The sequence below is a fragment of the Podarcis vaucheri genome, assembly GCF_965113315.1.
Source record: "Podarcis vaucheri genome assembly, chromosome: 15".
In the NCBI taxonomy this organism is placed as follows: domain Eukaryota; kingdom Metazoa; phylum Chordata; class Lepidosauria; order Squamata; family Lacertidae; genus Podarcis; species Podarcis vaucheri.
In genome coordinates this window covers 2,776,311-2,796,888 of record NC_138753.1, presented here as the reverse complement: position 1 = coordinate 2,796,888, position 20,578 = coordinate 2,776,311, and the positions used below count along the sequence as shown (strand labels likewise).

Sequence of the window (20,578 nt, the reverse complement as noted above, 5' to 3'; positions counted from 1 at the left end):
ACCTGACTGGATTTTAACCCTGATGCCTTCCCCAAATGAAGCTAACAAGGCTTAAGAAATGGTGACGTTTAACAAGGAAACAAAAGACACACACATATCCATCATGTACAAAGAGGGAGCTGGTCTACCTTCTAAGAGATTTTTCTAGCCCAAACAGCGAAACGTAAAACATCAGAAAAATAGGAGGCAGCCTTAAATCAAGCCAGACCATTTGGTCCATCTAGCTCAGTGCTGTCAACACTGCCTGGCAGTGCCTCTCCAGGGTTTCAGGCAGGAGGAACATCCCCAGCCCTATGTGGAGATGCTGTTGGAGATTGAAACTGGAACTGTCTATATGAAAAGTGGATGCTCTACCACTGAGTTGCAGCCCTTCCCCGAAGCTTGTGGTAATTGTGTGTCAGCTTTGCAACAGCTTTTTACTCTCACTATATGCAAAGTCCATAAATGATATTTCCGAGCAAGTGGCTGAAGGGGGTGGGGGGGAGACTAGACTTGTACCATGCAACATGAGGAATAACCACTGTAGTGCCTTCCCTTCCAGAAGAGGCCCACTAACATTCTCTCTCCTTTTTGGAGATACTTTGAGAAGCAGCAAAATCTAATCTCAGCAGAAGAGCAGATTTGCAGTTACAGACTTGGTGCTCAAAAAAGGAAGGATCAAGAAGGAGGTGCCCACCCCCCCGGGTCTTGTTTTTTTGTGGTTAGAAGTAGCCTAGTGAGTTTTCAAAGCAATTGCATATTAATAAGGTTTACTAGGAGCAAATATTTTTCTGGACTACAGATACACAATCACGAAAGCCACTAGTCTGGCTGCTTGTACAAAGGCTGCCTGAATCCAAAAAAATGAGCTGCGAAGGACCATTTGGCATCCAAGCCAGGAATTCTGGCTCACAATCTAGCTAGCATTAGACTCTTGCTAGTCTACATTGTCAAATAGTGAACATCAGAACTTCTGAAGCAGGATCGGTGCGAGAGAACTCAACCAAAACACGTTTTTTATTTTTCAAAAGAACTGTCGCCTTTACTGGAGACATAAATTCTTGCATCTTGATACAACGCTCCTCTCTTGCTAGGAGTCAAAGGTAACCATGAACCAGGCTTCTGCCAAAATAACCTAACCTGAAGTCATTCTTAACAGAAGGAAGAGCTTAATTCCTCTAAGTAGTGAGCAAAGACCAGTTTCCTAACACCCTGCACCCATTGACCCTGCCCCAGGCAGAAGAGAATAAGAGGTTTCAGAGACTTCCATATGCTGCTGGAGCAGCAGTAGTTTAGACAAACATCTTGGCAGCTACAGTGAATTTCCCACAGATAATTGCATGGAGTGAAAAGTCTCAGATGGGCTTAGGGAAAACATTGCCGAAGTGCTAGCAATGCCAAAAAACCATTTGGTTGTTCCCCTCCCTGGAGTGGGCTTGTAAGCAACCAAGCTTCCAGTTGCACTCCTGACTAGAAGAGAAGCCAGCTGGAGGGTGGGGTGGGGTGGGGTGAGGTGCCCCCCTTGTGCATAAACCAGGAACTGGCATGAGCCAAGAGCAAAGGTTTGGGAGGACACACGTTCTGGGTCCATCGCTTGAGAAGGGGGAAATGCTCAGTGTTGCAGGATCTGTCTCTGCAGGGAACTTCCCTGCTGCCGGGTGGGTCAGTGTTTGCTAGAGTAGAGTGTCTCCTCCTCAGTGTCCGTTTCATCCTGGAACTCGTGGCTCAGCAAGGACTTCTTGGAGCCCGTGGACATCATGCGGATCTCGTCCTCATAGTCGTCATGGTGCTGTCGTAGGCGGTGGAAGCCGTCCTTGTGCCGGTTGGACTTGATGGAACACACACACCAGATGATGCAGGCTGTCAGGATCACAGCTGTCATTGTAGCCCCTGGAAAAAGGGGGTTGTGTGTGAGAGAAATCAAAACCCACACATCAACATTAGGACAAGGGCAGAAGCTTCTTTAACAGAAGACGACACATGTAACTCCATGGGTTTATCATGCACCTAAGTTACATTTACAAACATTACATTTTGCATGTTTATGTAAGAAAATACCTCCCACATATTAATATATGAAGCTGTTCTTCATAGCAAGCAAAGGCATCCTAGATTCAGGAGCCATGGGGCATGCAGGGGACACAGGAGGAGAAAATGGCTCAAGTCTTTAAAGAGCCAGAGTGGTGAAATGTCTTACTTTCTGGCCTCCTAAATAGACATTCAGACACAGACACTTCCCCCCACAACACACAAGAGGGAACAGTAATGTGGGCTCTCACCTGCTACCGTAACCACCAACTCCCTTGGAAGGCCAAAGATCTTGTTGTCCGTGTCAAACTGCACATGGAGAAAGCTAGCCATGTCATGGCGAACCAAGACCTGGAAAGAAGCAGTACACATTTCAGCAATTGTGTGGATGAAAGCACAAGTCCAGGGTTAAGTGAGAAAAGAAGACAACACGCCCCTCTCCGAATGTACCAGCAGCCAGGGGTTTGGGACTCTCTTATGGAATAAGGAAAAAGTCTCCACTGAACTCGTTTTGTGGGGAGGGCAAGGACAGAACCTTAGGGTACGTTTTAAGCACAATGGTTGGGGGGGGGGGAAGGGACTCTGTCCCAGTCCCTAACACACAAATGTTGTCAAACTCAAATAGGTTAGAAAGCCAAATTCCCAGGTGCTTGGAATGTGGTGGGATACCTTTCTGGTGGAGTGGGAACCTCTGAGAGGTTCACATGCAACATTCTTGCCTTCAATGTGAAAGTAAGTTCATGTTTCTCTTGGAGTGGCAGACCCCCTTTCCTCATGATCTCCTTGCCCACAACAAGAGAGATGACTCCTCTCAAAGAGTTCCTGGGCACAAAGAGTTCCTGCACAATTTGGTGTCCTAATTCTTAAATCCCTTTTGACCTTCTGAAAGTACACAGTGTCCCCCTTTCCAAACCCCCACTGTTCTCAGTTCCTCTTTACAGCCAGGACTTCTCATCTGCCTTCTGTCACACAGCTCCGGCTCCCAATTCCCAGAAGGTTCTTGTGTGATGGTTGCCTTCCAAAGAAATGCTCCAGGGCTCACACTGCATTTCTTCCCAACTCAAGCCAAAGCTGTCTCAATCACATCTTCCACCAGGATCATGAAACAAGGCTGTGGTGTGCCTTTCCCATACCTTGACATGCTGCTGCTGATAGCCTTCTGCTATAGCATGGATCTTATGGTAGCCAGGAGCCAGCAGCACATGGAAATAACCACCTTCCTTAGTGTAGACTTTTACCCCTTCGTTGAGCACAATTTGAGCTTTCGACACTGGCTGTCCATGCCTATCTCGGACAAACCCGTAGACTCCTTTATGAACCTGGAAGGAAAGGAAGGAATCTGAGGAGGTGTACATCTATAAGTCCTTTTCTGTAAGGATACAAATCTTCTCTTCTCTATGCGATAAGACAAAGGTGGGGAAACCTCTGGGCTGCAGGCTGGATGTGGCTCTCCAGGCCTCTCTACGTGGACTGTGCAGGCCACACCCCTCTCCCTGGTCCTGCACCCCACTCTCTGCAAATTCTTTTGCCTAGCTGCCCTCTTGCTTGCCTGGACTGAGAGATTGCCACAGGAGGGTAGATTATAGAAACCTTTACAAGTCTGGAATGTATAGCCAACTGTACAAAAGAAAGAGTTGTATCTGCTTCTTCGTCCATTTTTGACTCTGGCATGTGGCTCCCAGAAGTCTGACCGTGAGAAGAATGCGACCCTTGGATTGAAAAGGATTCCCCATCCCTGAAGTAAGAAAACCTCCACAGAACAAAATACGCACAAAAATTAAGCAAGACCCAAAATGTATGTTCCTGATGTTACATTTCCTCATTGCCTTACCCTCAAGCTTATTACTGGGAACGCAACGCATTATCAGGCAGAGTGGCAGGCAGTGTGCCCAGGATGACCCAACAAACCTCAGAGCCAAGGAGGATTTAAAACCAGCATAAACCTTGTCCAAAATCCCAGCTCACTCATTACACCTTTACTGGGTCCTCACTATATCACCCAGAGGAGAGCTGTTAGTTGTCCTCCATATCATAGAGGTCTGCCTGGCCTCAGTTGGAAGTCAGTACTGGGTGCCACTGGTCCCGTGCTTGGGAACACAATTCTAGCAGAGATTCTGCTGGCAGCCTCACTCTGGATTTTCAGGCTTTTCCTGAAGCCTTTAACGCTGACAGTTGTTTAATATTTGCTTGAGTAGACAGTCATTTTAATGAGTGCTCTGTGCTGTTTAATGATTTATGTGTATACATTTTTTAATATCGGTTCCATGTACAATGAATATCCAACAGTAAACAGCTACAAGAAATTCCATCCTTAAATCTAACGTGGTGTCCAGTCCAAACTCACCTCCACCAGCATGCTGAGAAGAGATTTCTTATTCTCCGCCCAGAGAGTAGGAAGCTGGCCCGCACTGGGAAAGTAACAGCAGCCAGTGTATACCGTAATCTCTGGGCAGTGTCCATAGGAAAGACTGAAATCCTGAGAAAAACAAACGCAAAAAGAGGGTTTGTGGCGGGAAAGAGAGACAGGACTGGACCAAAGCACCACCACTGGCAACTTTGATTGAATTTGGCTAAGAGAAACAAGATCCCCAAAGTGTAGTACAACTGTGAAATACCTTCATGCTTCCCAGGTGACTGTTCCATTCAGCCCCAAGCAACACTCCTCCAGGAATATTCTCATCTGCAAAAGAGAGACATAAAATCAGAAGCTCTTTGTAAGAAACAAGCCTGCCCCAAAAGGTCCAGAGCACCCTGGGCACATACCTGACTTGTTTGGACAGCTAGGCTGGCCCAGATGCATTGTGGGATGGTTGTTTGCATACACAGATGCCAAATATCTCAGAGTCTCTTTGTTCTCCACTATAAAAAGAAAAGGGAAGTTAGAGAGTCAACAAGTGTGTGATTCAGCCTGTGGTGCTCGACAGCAAATGTCATGGTCTCATTATAAGAGCCGATGAGAAGCCAAGAATGCTCAATGGCCAGGGATGATGGGAGCTGTAGTTCAGCAACTTCTGAATGGTCAAAGGTTCCCCATGCCCGGTCTCGGTTCTCCATGTCTAGTTTACTCTCTCAAGAAGCAGCAGGGAATGGAGTGCTCTTTAAAAGATTTAAGATAATCCCACAAGTTGTTTCCAAAGTACTCAGAGGATGGCACAACCATTACCTGTCTGCACAGGCTTGTCATAGGGGTAAGTGACAAGCAGAGATCCTCCATCCAAAGCAACAGAGAGGCTGAAGTCTTGCTTCAGAATCAGGTTGTCCATGATGGCCTTGGTTTCTGGTTCTCTTGCCCCAGAGGAATTGCCTAATGGAGTAAGACACAGAGGTTCTCAAGACTTGAGGCAAGCAAACAACTCAATAGCAACCTGGTGAGGAACAGGTGACTCCAGACAGTACACAAGCTTTGCCAAGGCTGCTGCCACAGCACTGAAGCACCTGACCATTCACTCACATTTCTATTCAATGGCAAGCCATCAAAGTGCGTAGATAAAGGTAATTAGTACAGTGCCACAACAGGGCTCTCTTTAACCCATTAGACACCCCTCCCCAGGTTAGGATTAAAGGATTTGGCACGGGAAGGGTGTGTGTGCTTTACTTGTGAAATCAGTGTCCAGATCTTTGCCATGAATGTTGGTCAGGCCAGTCTTGGAAGTGCAGTCTCTCTCCTGAGCAATCTCTCGCCCATCTGGATTCAGGGATGGCACGATGACAATTCTTGTATTGTCAATCAGCTAAAAAAACACACCAGAAACAGTAAGGGAGAATCATCAAGCATCAGCCAACCCTATCCATCTAAAGGGGGTGGGTGTGAAGAAAGAGGGAAGTTGGTTTTTCCTTGGATAAGTGGCAGGACTAGGGTGGGAAGGAGCAGCCAAGGCTGTTTTGCACAGAACTGCCTCTACTGGAGAAGCAGGAAGTGCAGGAGGCCCTCCGCCATTATCCCACATCCCACAACTGTCAGCAGTTTGACAGTCTGGGAGAAGAACTGAAGAGAAGTTGAGGAATTTCCAAAAGTGAAATGAAAGCAGTGTTTGCCCCTCCCATAGGTATCTGTCACTGCTTGAATGGCACTGGGGCCACTTCGAATGCTCTCATGGCTATCCCTTGGTCTGAAGGCAGCCCTGTTTAGGGAAGCTTTTAATGTTTGATGAATTACTGTATTTTAATATTTTGTTGGAAGCCGCCCAGAGTGGGCGGGGGTATAAATAATAAATTATTATTATTATTGGTCAGATTTATTGAAGTCTCGTGGTGTTGTACTCTTAGCTCCAATATACCACATAAAAGCCTTGTCTTTCCCACCTGAGAAGTAGAGGCTGACAAATCAGCCTTTGCACTCAGCATCACTTTGGATCTCCTGAGGCAGGGGTGGGGATCCTTGGGCCCTCCGGATGTTGCTGAACTGCAGCTCCCATCACCACTGTTCAGCAAGACCTAAAGAGCCATAGGTTCCCTCACCCAACCTGAGAGTTCTTCTCAGACATATCCTCTGTTAAGCCACATCCCCCTCTAATAGTCCACAGAGTGCCCGAAAGGGACATCCTGAAGCTGATAGACATGCAACAGCCTACCTTGGTAATGGCCAGGTTCTTTTTGTAGTTCATGCAGAGGAACTCTGCCAAGGCCAAGAGCAGCTCTGTGCCAACAGGGGCATTGCCATGGATGCCAGCCACAAAACGGATCTTTGGCTCCTCTGGCTCAGATTCTTTGGGTTTGTTGGAGATTTCCAGGGACCAGATATGACGAAACTCAACACTCTGGCCCAAGCTGACAAACAAACAAACAAACAAACAAACAGAAGTACAGCTGGTTAGCTTTTTAATGAAAAGAACAGCTTGAGCCTTGTGCGTGTTTGATGTGTGCAAAAACAGGATTTTTCAGGAGCCTAAGATCCCTGCATAGATTGTTGCCCCCTCTATGTTTCACAAAAGCAGAATAAAGAATTCAGAGAAAATTAACAAACTTTGCTCTGTTTGCAGAATACACAGTTTCGGATTTCTCAGGACAGAATGTGGGTTGTCTGGATACAGTGTTCAAATTTGCTTTTTGTTTAGCCAGAAATGTACACAGCGTCACTCCCTATTCAGAGTAAGCTTGTCAAATGCTTGTTCAGGATTACATAGAGGACTCATTATTACAGCAAAGCTGTGACTTCTCCAGAACAAACAGAATTCCCCATAGCCCAGGAGTTCCACCTACCTAGAGAGATTTGTGATCTTCCGATAGTTCAAGTTGAGGCCTCTAAGAGACTCAGAGAGTTCATTGTAGGAACGGTAGCGATGAGGCTGGACATCTGCCGATGACGACAGCAGGAGGCGCTCCAAGCCATTCTCTGCTGAGAGGTCTTTAATCAGGGTCTCAAACTCTTTGGTGACTGTGCCGTTGAGGCCAACCATATTTATATCTGGTACTGTCCCCTCCTCTACCTTGGAGTCTTTTCGAGTCAAAGTAAAGTTGACCTGCACTGCACCTTTACCTCCAACTTTCACTGTCTTAGTTTCTGAATTATACCTTTCAAAAAAACAAAAAAAGGAGGTAGGGGGAGAATTTGAAAATTGCGTACAATAAAACTGAACATTCTGACTGCTTGTGGCAATAGGATGTAGGCTGTTGTTATTTTATAATGATTACGGAGAAAAGTAATAAATATTATTAAACTTCAGCATAACAATTAAATATATGTTAGGAATCTTGAATGAATGTCTGTGCAAGAAGAAACAGGCACATGCCCTGCTGTTGATTCCAACCACAGATTCAGTGGACAGAATGCTATAGTTGCATATCATGGTTTAAAGCTGGGTTCATATCATGGACTGTATGAAAACTATTAACAATAGTCTCTGGGTTCACCCACAACGGGAAGCTCTGGGGTTAAGTGATGAATCTGGGTTTGTTCAGTGGTTCAGGTAAGAAGAAGAACGAAGTGGCTACAAAGGAGCTCTGGGCTCCAGCACACAAAAAGGGCATCTCCTGGTTTCTTAAAACAGGGTTTTTAGGGCATGGCCAGGAATTGAACATATGCTTTGCTTCTTGGCCAACAGATGGTGCTACAGGCTCTAACTCAGTGACTGTCAAACAAGCTCATAAAAGGACTAGCAATATTAAATAGTGTTCGCTGAAAAGAGCCACTGGCCCAGCAGCTTAATCAGCAACAATAACAGTTATTGATCCCAGAGTATTTATTTCTATTTTCATACCATACGGCCTCAGAGTGAGTTCCAACACCATGCCATATAGAGAACATTTTATCCTACAGGCTCACAGTCTATTTGGGAGAAATCACCCAATTCCATGTTAAAAGCAAATCTTTCCTTTTACAACCCAAGTCACTTTCTTCCAACACAACATATTTTCATGGACCAACTCCTAATAGTAGCACCTTGAATTTGCCCTGGTAGCAAATCGGCAACCAGCGCAGATCTCTGAGCACAGGTGTTATATGCTGATAATGCCTTACTCCTGTCAGCAATCAGGCTGCAGCATTCTGCTTTAGGCAAAAGAGGAAAAGATGTCAAATACAAAGTTGAAAGACTCACCCTCGTGCAGATGCTGTAATTTTGTATGTTCCCTGGGTCAACAGGCGCCAATAGTCTCCACTCTTATAGGTAGAGACAGGGTGATCAATGTCCGCAACACTGATGGTTGCATTTAAGATGCCCCGTCCATCTGTGGCATCCAACACAAACCCTTTGACGCCTTGGTGGACCTGGGCAGGGAGAGAGAGAGAGAGAGAGAGAGAGAGAGAGAGAATGAATATGAATCCTGGACAAAAAGAGAATGGAGTACCCACCCCCAACCTCTGGCTCTTCTCACTGCTGGTAGGCATTCACACATACACACACAGATGCAACAGGAGAAAAGGTTCCCCACCCTTGGGTTTAGAAGGTGCCCTATTCTGGAAGTTCAGAATACAAGAAATTCAAGGGGAAACCTTTTTCATGCAGGCATCCTCAAAGGCTGCCCATTCCTAAGGCTTAAAGGTAAAGGTACCCCTGCCCGAACGGGCCAGTCTTGACAGACTGTGGGGTTTGTGCGCCCATCTCACATTTATTGGCCGGGGGCCAGCGCTGTCCGGGGACACTTCCGGGTCACGTGGCCAGCGTGACATCGCTGCTCTGGCGAGCCAGAGCCGCACACGGAACGCCGTTTACCTTCCCGCTGGTAAGCGGTACCTATTTATCTACTTGCACCCGGGGGTGCTTTCGAACTGCTAGGTGGGCAGGCGCTGGGACCGAACAGCGGGAGTGCACCCCGCCGCGGGGATTCGAACCGCCGACCTTTCGATCGGCAAGCCCTAGGCGTTGAGGCTTTAGCCCACAGCGCCACCCGCGTCCCTAAGGCTTAGTGCCTACTATAAAACATATATGCACACACTAACTGGAAAATGAGTGTCTTGATTTTTTAATGGAGAAAGGCTCAACCCTGGCCACACACCCTTTACTGGAAGGGGCTTGTGCTCAGTCTTAGAAGAATCTCCTAGAAAAGCCACAGAATGTCATTCTACGATTACTCATTTATCCAAATTTGATACTTGAATGAACTGTTTAACAGGGCACTCTGTAAAGAGTTTGCCTTCTCATTGTGACAGTACACAAAGATGCTGTCATGCCTGTTCCAACAATTCATGGCACAAGAGATTGAGGCAGCAAAAGGCAAACAGTTGTGAAGACAACACACCAGCTCACCTGCTTGATGAATTGCAGCAGAGACCTGTGGTTCTGCTTCCAGTATTTTGGCAGCTCCTCTGCCTGAGGATATTTGATGCAGCCCAACTCAATGGTTACTTCAAAGCAATTGGTGTTTAAGTAATTCCAGTCCTGCATGCCACCTGAAGAACAATGATTTATCAGAAGAGCCCTATCAAATGCCTCTGCTTAGCAAGGACCTTTGTAGCATGATACACACAAATAAATCTGTCACGTAATGAATTGAGAGCTAGAATTCTAACTCCAGAATGATGCCCTGAGCCTGTGAAACAAATAAGGAATGTTGCTTTTGAGCAGGTATGCGTTAGTACAAAGGACAGCCCAGGCTTAACATGAGGCCTGCACAAAGGCAAGCAGGATTGTTCTTTAATGAAGAGTGTGCTTTTGACTCTTCATATAAAAGATGCAAAAGTAAAGCAAAATCACAAGGGAGATGGGAAAAACTATCTTACACCTGGGCAAGAATACAAGTTATTCTTTCTGCAGCACTTGTGCCCAGGTGTAAGGCAGATTTGGCAATTTAGCTTGTTTTAAACTTTTTTTGGGGGGTGGGGAGATTTGAAGAGGATGCAGCCCATTGTACAATTTCCTTACACTAAAAGAATTTAAATATAATTCTTGTTGTATTTCAATCTTGTTTGTCAGAAAGAAGGTTTTCTTCACCTCTAGAATGCAAAACCACCTAGAATGGATTGGGATGCCACAAGCTATGGCAGACAGGATTGGTTTTGCAGACTCCTGAATGAACGGTGCCTTGGTTTTACCTGGAACATTATACCACTGAGCTCCATTGGTGATGCCATGAGGGAAGTACTCGCCAGGATACATGTCCGCACAGGGGTGACCCTCAAACATCCGTGCATTCTCCTGGAAGAACAAAGGATGACCGCCTGTGAAAATTGGATTTCCTGACGGCGCCAGAGTAAATGGGCTGTTTCCAGCCAACTCTTACTAGAGTAGACCTAACTGGCTACAACCAAGTGCTTTTATTTCCCAGTTATTGTGCTGCATTTGAAGACATGGACAGTTCAAACATAATGGCACCAATTAATATGCACCCGATTATGAGTGTCACTGTACATAAACATAAGCCCTTGAATTCAGGCCTCCCAAAATCCAAGTCCAAACTATTTATTTATACAATTTTTCAACTTCTGTTCACAAACTTGTGTACTTGAGTAGATTAAGCAATTAATGTAATAACTTTAGTTTTTGTTCAAGAAGCCAAGGCAACATACAATGTTTAAACAATCTCACCACTTTTTCTACAAACACCTTGCAAGGTAGGTTAAGCTGAATGTGCCCCCAGTAAGTATCATAGCTGTGTGCAGATTTAAATCAAAGACACCCCAGACTTAATTGGACACAAACCACTGCAGACCAGTGGTTCTAAATCCTCAATCCACAAGACACTTGCTGCTGCAAGAGTGTGTGTGTACGAAAGAGAGAAAGAAAAAGACAAAGAGAGAGAAGGAGAACAGAAATCTGGCAAGAGCTATGGCCAAAGCCATCAGGGAAAGTATTTACTTCCCCCAAATGGACAAGCCGATGATATGAGATGTAGCTCAGTCCACAGACGGTGCCATTATCCACCATCTAAAACAGACATCTTATTTTGCTCACGTCACAGAATTACTCTATGTCTTTCACGGAGCTAACCTTCCTGCCATGATCTTGTACATACAACCTAAAACATCTCTGTTTACAGAAGGAAGGAAGTGTGAAACAGCTTTCCATGTTAAGAACTGAAAGCTCTGAGAATCTGATTTCAGGATCTCAAAAGGACACACTGGGAGAAATTTTACCTTGGCATAGGAAAGTGAAATTTGCTGAAAGACGGCATCATCAGGGGATCTACTATATGTCGCAACTCCTTGTTGGTCATCATCATAGGGGTAGTTAACCACTAAAGAGCCTGAAAGAAAATAAAGGAAATATGGAAAATATGGACCTAACAGGTTTTTTTTACAAGGTGGCTGCTTTGCCAACGTGCTAAGGAACAAATATTACATTTTTTATATGTAACAGTGTATTTTTGTAATATTTGGTTTAAGTTCTCTGTTGTTGCTTCAGTTTTTTGTACACCACTTAGATTTTTAGTATATTAAGTGATATAGAAATTAAATAACCAATCAATCCATCCATCAGCAAGCAAGCCTGCTATGTCCCTACAGGACAAAGCTCAGTAAACACAGGCAACAATGAAGATTGTGTAGCAACACTGAGGCCACTTACTGGAATTCACTTGGTCTAAGAGACAGCAAGTCACATTCACTTGTCACTTAGTATGGCAAAAGACAAGGAAATGAAACAGCTACTGAGAAGCTTTGACACTGAATGCAGATGGCACTTTACTACAGGTTGTGACTTAAAAGTTGAGCAAGGACAGACTTCCCGGCTAAATGCCATCAGACAAAAAGGAACTTTTTAAAAAAAAAAAAAAAAGATATCAATCTTGGGTCACAGCAATAGCAGCCAAGTAGCCTAGGGAACTACTAGCAATACAGTAAAATTGGGTGGGGGAAGGATAACAAGGTTGGGCTGGGCCTTCTAGAGTGTCTCTATTTACAGACACCCAAAAGGTCTTGGGATAAAGGGTGTAAGTTTAAAAAAAAAAAAGCTATTGTCATTTATTTATGAATTGTTTTCTCAGAAGCATCTCAAAGCAATTTCACAATACAATAAATACATATATAAAATAATGGCATGTTTTAAAATCCCATTTCAAATCCAGTAGAGTTACCAACTGGGTTAAAAATCTCTTTTCAAAAAGCTGCAGAGAGCATGTTTTATAATGAGTCCCATCACTATACAACCGAGGTGGTGAGCTTCTGGCCCACAAGCCTCATTAGGTCCACCATTTTGGTCAAGTCATGCCCACCTGCTCTACACCCAACATCACAGGTGACATCAGGTGTGGGTGGGGCAAGTTAAAAACCTGGCTCAGCCAGTTTGCAGGCACTACTAAGTAGTGTCTGCAACCCCCAATGCAAAATAGCGTTTTGAAAGGGCTTCCCGATAAGGGCTTGTGGAGAGCTTTTGCAAAATACTCTTGCAAGACCCACATGGTGCAGAAAAGTCATTGTGACATCAGGTGATTGACAGGTGGGTGGCCACATAGGAGATGGGGGAGATAACTATCTGGCCCACTGGCAAGATCCAGTTCCAGACCTTGAAGCACAGTTTCCTCAAGGTCCTTCCAGCCACTTGCTAAATTTTCTTGCAATGACCCCAGAGGTCAGAGAAAAACATTTAGAAGGGATGGAGATCCAGTTTACCTCCACAGCTGCTTACTTAAGCTTTGCCTGCAGGGTACTCAGCAGCATAACCCTACCTTAAACCTATGAGAGACCAGGATTCTCTTACCTCCATGCAAGTTTGCAGAAAGCACAAATGGGTAGGTCTTCAGCCAGCTCATGACAGCTAATGTCTCTGGCTGTGGAGGGTCAGTGATCTGGAAGAACTGATCAGGGAAGTTCCGATTCAGGTCATAGTTGTTGCTGTTGTTTCTGCCAACAATCCCCAATCGGTCTCCTAAGGAAAGAAAGCAAAGCCTGTTGAGCTTCTCAGAAGAGGCATCTTGTTGGCCTACATGAGATCAGGGTGCTGGGTTAGAAGAACCTTGCAGGGTTCTTCTGGGATTCTATTCTTTGTGTCCCTGGTCCCTCTGCTCTTCATAAACCCAAGATTACATCCTCCAAGTCCCTGACTCCACCTGTTCTTACTTGCTGCCTCCTATCACTGTACTACCTGATACCGCCCTCCAGCCTCTACCGATATATTTAAATGCCTGATAAAAAAAAAACACTTCTCCACCAAGAACAGCCATTTCCTTCTACTCGTCTTTCTTTGCACACTGCATGTTGGGAAGCAGAAAAAGCATCTTAGCTTTGTTTTATGTGAAGTGCCTGGTCTTTCAAGGCGCTCCAGAAATAATAATTCTCTTGGACCATGTTAAAATGCCAGAAGATCTGATGAAATATCCCTGGATCAGATCCCTGCCAAATAACTGTCCTCTTGCTAAAATGGAGATGAATGGAATAAGTTGCCCTTAAAAGACTGATTGGGGAGATAAGATACCACGAACAAAACAAATGCAGGCATTCTGGCATGGCAAAAGAAAAAAACAAGAAAGTGGAACCCTCTACATAGCTTGTGGTAAAAGTTGGGTAATGAAAACAAATGAAAACTGTTGCCTCTCAGGAGGAATACGTTTGCCTTCCCTTAAAGCAAAGGTCAGCAACCTTTTTTTGGAGGGGGCCAGTTCAACATTCCCCAGACCTTGTGGCAGGCCAGATGGCATGCACAGGGGGCAGAGAAGGCTTCTCTCTCTCCCCCAGCCCCTCCACTCCCCCTGCCTACCTATGCTGCTGCCATTAGCGCAGTGCCTCTCCCAACCACGGCTCCTGTGCCTGCCCTTGCGAGGGCTGCTTTTGGGCCACTCGTCCTGCTGCGGCACTGCCGCCGCCAGCCTCTGCCGCTTGCAAGGGCAGGCACAGGAGCTGCAGTTGGGAGAGGCGCTGTGCTGCACTTTGCCAATTGTGGCTCCTGTGCCTGCCCTTGCGAGCGGCAGAGGCTGGTGGTGGGACAAGCGGCCCAACAGGGCTGGATGGTTCTGGAGAGGTGCTGCCCAAAATGGCGCTCAGCCAGCTCAGCCCAGCTCCCTTCCTCCGGGGAGAAGCCAGAAGGAGGGAAGGAGGAGGTTCTGCGGGGGGGGGGGGGGATGGCGCTGCCGGGGGAAAAACAATGAAAAAATATTAACAAACAGAATCGCCAATCCACGGAACATCTGCTGGCCAGATCCTGAGGGAAATTGGGCTGGATCTGGCCCACGGGCCGTAGTTTGCCAACCCCTGCCTTAAAGCGCAAAATAAAAACACACAGCTACCTTCATGGGCTTTCTCATAGCCGTCAGGATTCATGGATGGCATGATGTGGATCCGAGTGTTTTGGACCAAGTCAGTTACTTCAGGATCTGTGCCATAGTTCTTGCAGAGGTACTCAATGAGATTAAGGAGAAGCTCTCTTCCTACTACCTCATTGCCATGCATATTTGCAATATACTTGAACTCTGGTTCAGCTGGATGAAAGCGAGGGTGAGGGAGGGCAGAGAGAAACATGTTAGACCAAGTAACCTCCTCTTAGTTGTTTGTCTACCTGGATGATGCACTGCATCTCATTGAATCATACAGAGTTGGAAAAGACCCTGAGGATCATCAAGTCCAACACCCCACAAGGCAGGAATATGCAGCTTTCCCATACAGGAATCAAACCTGCAACCTTGACAATATCAGCACCATGCCCTATCCAACTGAGCTATCTGGTGAACTCTATCCTAATGAAAATAGCAAAAACAAAAAACAAAAACAAAAAACACACCCACAAATGCTTAACATACTTGCAAAATAATTTGAGACAGTCAGGCTAGCATAAGAAACCACATCTTGAAAGTTGCTATGCCCAGCTTTGAGCAAAACAGGCTTTCTTCATCCCCAACTGTCAGGCTAGCCTTACAATAGGCTGAATAAGGGTGACCACTTGGAATAGTGGCTCAGGCCACCTCCCGTGTAGAGTCTTGAGAAGCCCCATGTGTTTTGCTGAGGTCTCTTCCCTGGTGGGCCCATGCTTCAGACAGGAAGTGACCAGCAGACAGCACAGAACACCACAAGACAGGGCATCCTCATGCCAATAGCAGCCAGTGTAATGGTAAGGACCAGGGGCTGCACAATCCAAAATAAGCTTTGGGACACTGTAAGTCAAACACCTCCACCTCCAGGGGAGCCCCTTCTGTGAGACGGCACAGAATGGCACCTAGTCCTACATTTGCTTGGGGTGCAAGAGACTGTCAAAAGTATTTGGGGTGGCCCCACATTTCTTGGGGTTTGCGCATCTCAAGTTCCTTATCGTTGGCAAGGAGGGGCTATGCTTGGCCGTGTCTTCTGCCCAAAGAATCGGGCTGGACACAATTCTGTGCCAGAAGATTATGGCAGTGGATGCTAATGTCAATAGGTGCTAGTACTGATCTAGCAATGAATATTTATAGGATGAACTACAGCTTGCCCCATATTTGCCTATTGGCAATGCTGACTGGGGCTGCTGGGAGTTTGGAGTCCAACACCATCTGGAAGACCACAAGTTAGTCACCCCTTCACAACTGTTAGAGGGTTGTGTTTTCCTTTTGTAGTTTTCATTATTATTGTGCTGGTAAGATGTACACATTGCCCTATTAAATGTTAAAAAAAGCTAACTTACAAAAAAAAGGAGACACACTTCGACCCCACAGGAGCAAAGATATGACCGTGTCAGTCAACTGTTGACTTTCCAGCCATTTCCAACAACTGGGGAGGAAATGACCCATCATGTCTTTAGCTGGGCATTGTGTTTTTTGCAAGTCTCAAGTAATTTTAAAGGTCAGTCTTGCATTTACTGGACTATTCAAGTATTGCAGATTCAAGGAATGTGAACACACACACACAGGGAAAAATGTGCAAGCAGCAAAAAAAGGAAGTAATAATATAGCCTCAACCAGCCCCTTCCTTGGCAGTAAAGGAATTCCTTTGGCACTACAGTAAATTAGTTGAAGCCACGATACAGAACCAAAAAAATGGATGCAAGCATCCTTACTTCCTATGTGTCATAATTTGCTTTTCTTTGAATGATCACAGTAACAATAACAGTGGAAAGTCTCAAGGAGAATCATTGTAAAATTCAAACACACCATCCAGACACATTTTACATCTTTCCTGGGGAAGTAAAAGTGTAAATAGCAGCAACTGAATAATCAGTGAGAACATTGTCACAATGATGGAGAGGGGAGACAAACAACTGTCAAAAACCATGAAAATATCAAATGGCCAAAACGTAAGGGGGTATATCCAATGTTAGTCATGCTCAGAGTAGCTCCATTATAAAGAATGGTCATTACTTAAGTCAATTGATTTAAATGGGTTTGCTCCAAGTACGCCAAACATTGGATTTTATCCAAAGTTATCTTTTAAAAACATACATACCTACATACATCATATTTATAAACTATTTATTTCTTGAACCGTCTTGTATATTCATACCCAAACATATACACTTAAAATGATAAGTAATTCTGGACTATCATTTCTGAAATAACAAGGAGAATCAAACCCAGTGCAGCCATCATTTAAGCAAAAATAATGGGCTAGTTATATTCAACAGTAGTTATAATAGAACTTGCGTTTAGGAAACAGAACTCAAGAATCCCAAAGGAGTCCCAATAAAATCTAAAGCTGTAGAACAAAACAAAAAAATCAATCTATAAATCAAGCTCAGTCTCTAAAACACAATCCCCCTCCTCTGTCATTATTTAACTGAAGAAGTCTCTGTTACAAATTCTTATTACAAAAAAGAGCTTCTTGACAAGTTTTGACTTGCATAGCATGTTGCAGAGAATTAGGACTTGACAATAAAGATTTTGATAGCCCATCTCCAAAATCTTAAAAAGGCAGAAAGAGAACCAGTAGCTGGCAGTTGACTAGTTAATGAGGCTAATTTCCCCACTTGCAATTAACCATTTCAGTACTGCACTGTATTAAGAGAGAGACAGAGAAAGATCTCCTGAGGTTTTAAGATAAAAAGGAAATGGGAAGAACAAAAGATATCTGAAGTACCGGTATTCTGCAAAACCAGCAACAACAGCTTCCTGTGGAGCCCAGCACATGGTATCTGATACTAAGAGGCTCCTTTTTTTGCAAGGAGACTGTTTATTTGCAAGCAGAAAGTCCCCAGTTCAATCCACAACTGCACCTGCAGGTCAGGCTGGAAAAGAATCCTTGCCTGAAATCCTGGAGAGCCACAGTCAGTGAGTGTAGACAACACAGAATTAGATAGACCAATGGCTTGACTCAGAATAAGGCAGGTAATCATATTCTGCTGAGCTCACTGGAAGAAAGAACTACATATTTAGAGATGCTACCTGCAGAATGCTACCTGGATAGGAGGAGCCACAGTAACAAGGCGGCTTCAGCCAGCTGTACACAAACCCAGCTCAGTTAAATGCTTTCTCTTATACCTTCAGAGATTGGAGTGTCAGTGCTGCCTCTGCGGTGCTCTAGTGCCTGCACCCTTGGAGGAATATCAAATACAATGGTATCTTTTTTGCTCCAAAGTTTCTATTGAAGCACACCAATTTTTTTTTAGGACCCCTGGATGGTTAAGTCCAGTCAAAGGTGACTATGGGGTTGCGGTGCTCATCTCACTTTCAGGCCAAGGGAGCCTGCGTTTGTCCACAGACAGTTTTCTGGGTCATGTGGCCAGCATGACTAAACCGCTACTGGCACATGGACGACTGTGACGAGTGCCAGAGCGCAAAAAACGCCGTTTACCTTCCCGCCGCAGCGGTACCTATTTATCTACTTGCACAGGCATGCTTTCAAACTGCTAGGTTGGCAGGAGCTGGGACAGAGCAACAGGAGCTCACTCATGGGGATTCAAACCGCTGATCTTCTGATCAGCAAGTCCAAGAGGCTCAGTCATTTAGACCACAGCACCACAGCCCTGGGAAACACATTCATAGAAGCAAGAGAGCCATAGGCTAAATTACCTGCTTCGTGGATGCCTGGGTTGTCAGATATTTCCATGACATACAATTCCAGCTGCTTCACCGACTTGCCAACTGAGTAGAGGCGAGCAATATTTGGGTACTCGGTGGCATATTTCCTCAGGAAGATCTCCATGTCAGGGAAATGATGATGGCGGAATTCCTCTGGTTGGATCGCTTGGTGGAAGGAAGTTGTCCTATTTGCATCAGTGGTGTTGGTGGTGTTGGTAACAGACTCTGTGGTGGCTAGTGGCACATCATGGGTTGGGTCAGAGGCCGGCACTGCTATTGAAGGTTGCAAAGAGAAGTCCACAACAGTTGCATTCCCTTCCTTGACTTCTACGTTCACTCTGGTGACTGGCAGGTAGCTGCAAAAGAAATGGATACAAGAACTTTCAATCTGCTTGGCCTCACCTAGGAAGGGCTAACTAAAACTCTGATTATGATCAGACAGCCTGAAGATTAGAAACTTCCTGAAAACAATCCTGAGGACCCCCTCCCAGGAAAAACCTTTCAGTTCAGAAATCAAGGCCATCAGCACCTGGAGGAAGATGTATTACAACATTCAGGCTGTATCTACATACAACTGCTATGAAGCGAGTCCCACGGGATACAGTGGAACTAACTCTTGGGTAAATATGAACAGAATTGTTGTCATTCAATACTTGGTAAAACGTGGTTTTTAATATAAAGTCCCCTTCATCTTCATGATTATTCCCATTTCACAAATGGAAAACTGAAGCTGAAAGATCACAAGGCCACCTACTTAATTTCTGTATCCAATCCCAGGGTCCCCATGTCAAAACCCAATTCTGTTTGCTGAGCCAAAACGGCTTGTCACCATACAGGTCTCTCCACCTTATCTACAAAGCACAGTTAAGGGTAGGAAGGGTGCTTAATTCTCATGGGAACTCAAGGAGCCCTTCCTTGCCCTTGGACTTGGCTGCCTCTTGCTTCTGTTTGCATAAAGCAATATGAGCAAACGGTTCAGAGTGATACGAGACAAGGCAGCAAGAATGGCTTCTACTGTTTCAGGGAAGGAGCTTCCAACTAGGAGCGGCCTTGCCAAGTGCAAGAGACAGCAGCACAGTGTCTTTGCCAGCATCAGAGACTTTACCCCATGACAGCAGCTGTGATGTTGTAGGTCCCAGGCACCAGCAGTCTGTGATAGTCACCAAACCAGTCAGTTGTGATGTTGTGATCAATCCCAGCCACAGCAATAGTTGCATTTTCCAAGCCAGCCCCAGTCACCAAATCCCTCACAAACCCTTTGATTCCAATGTGAACCTGCACAGATTAAACATGAAATAGATCAAAAGACAGGCACATCATTGAAGAGCAATATGATTCTTTGACTCATCACCATGGTTGTTTCTGGTTTTTTTACTCTATAAAACTTCTTATTTCATGCTTAGAGTTCACTATGAAAGGTACATAGCGCTATTAAATTCATAGGCAAACAATGACACACATAATACAGCCTTTTCCACCAAGATATAAAAACTGCACCTCCAATGCACAAACAGAATTAGAGACTGGCATATTTGTGTGTTACTTGAAAGTGCATTTATGCTTTTCTGAATCACTTTTTATTATCTGAGTTACAGAATATTAAGTAGACAAGACAAAAAAGAGTATCAGCTATCAGCATTTAGATCTGTCTGAAATGTGAGATGCTGCTGCAGATTAGTGTAACTATGCTTGCATTTCCCATTCCTTTATCTGTAGGGAAAAAAGAGGCTGCATTTGTCCCCCATACACTTCCACTATAATAGAACAGAGAGTGTGATTCAATCCTGTGACATAATTCTGTAAAACAGCAGCAAAAGACAACTTGTGCTCTTTTTATCAGGCTTGCAAAAGGCAACTGCAGATGGAGACACCCAGTCGCCACTTTAGGGGAAAGGTGTGTTACTTTTTTTAGTTGCAATTGCTTTTGCTTAGAGGCCTGTCTCAAAATGGATGCTGTTTGACTAGAATGCTCTCTCTGTCTTGAAAACACCACACCACACACAGAAGAAGCCTTTCAAACCACATCTACAGCAACAACCATCAACAGGAAGGTTTATACTGAACCAATGCCACAATTCTGAGGGCAAAAAGAGGGCAGGCAACATTAGCTTAATGGACACACCTCTTGTTTAGGGTGAAAGAAAATGATTAGAAACAAAATAAAACATGCATCAGAGATATTTCCTGACTGTTGCTTGGTCATAAATATGGGTTGTATTCACTGTTGGTCCTGTTTGGAGCAGACCCGTTGAAACTAATGGCTATGACTAGCTTAAGTTTAATA

The 20,578-nt window shown here is 44.8% G+C and overlaps 1 protein-coding gene across 1 annotated transcript in view; it reads right to left on the bottom strand.

The window, feature by feature from the left end:
- Window positions 1-978: 978 nt before the first annotated feature.
- Window positions 979-20,578, bottom strand: part of CPD (carboxypeptidase D) — a gene marked incomplete at its 5' end in the record, with an annotated part of 32,518 nt that continues 12,918 nt past the window's right edge. Inside the window, 18 exons of the mRNA XM_082201689.1 lie at window positions 979-1,869; window positions 2,259-2,358; window positions 3,141-3,326; window positions 4,352-4,483; window positions 4,623-4,687; window positions 4,771-4,866; window positions 5,171-5,311; window positions 5,603-5,738; window positions 6,579-6,774; window positions 7,207-7,518; window positions 8,544-8,713; window positions 9,693-9,835; window positions 10,478-10,580; window positions 11,519-11,628; window positions 13,080-13,247; window positions 14,602-14,793; window positions 18,286-18,650; window positions 19,400-19,569. Of these exons, the coding sequence (XP_082057815.1) occupies window positions 1,643-1,869; window positions 2,259-2,358; window positions 3,141-3,326; window positions 4,352-4,483; window positions 4,623-4,687; window positions 4,771-4,866; window positions 5,171-5,311; window positions 5,603-5,738; window positions 6,579-6,774; window positions 7,207-7,518; window positions 8,544-8,713; window positions 9,693-9,835; window positions 10,478-10,580; window positions 11,519-11,628; window positions 13,080-13,247; window positions 14,602-14,793; window positions 18,286-18,650; window positions 19,400-19,569 (3,012 nt within the window). The 3' untranslated portion in view covers window positions 979-1,642. The remainder of the gene's footprint in view (window positions 1,870-2,258; window positions 2,359-3,140; window positions 3,327-4,351; window positions 4,484-4,622; window positions 4,688-4,770; window positions 4,867-5,170; window positions 5,312-5,602; window positions 5,739-6,578; window positions 6,775-7,206; window positions 7,519-8,543; window positions 8,714-9,692; window positions 9,836-10,477; window positions 10,581-11,518; window positions 11,629-13,079; window positions 13,248-14,601; window positions 14,794-18,285; window positions 18,651-19,399; window positions 19,570-20,578) is intronic.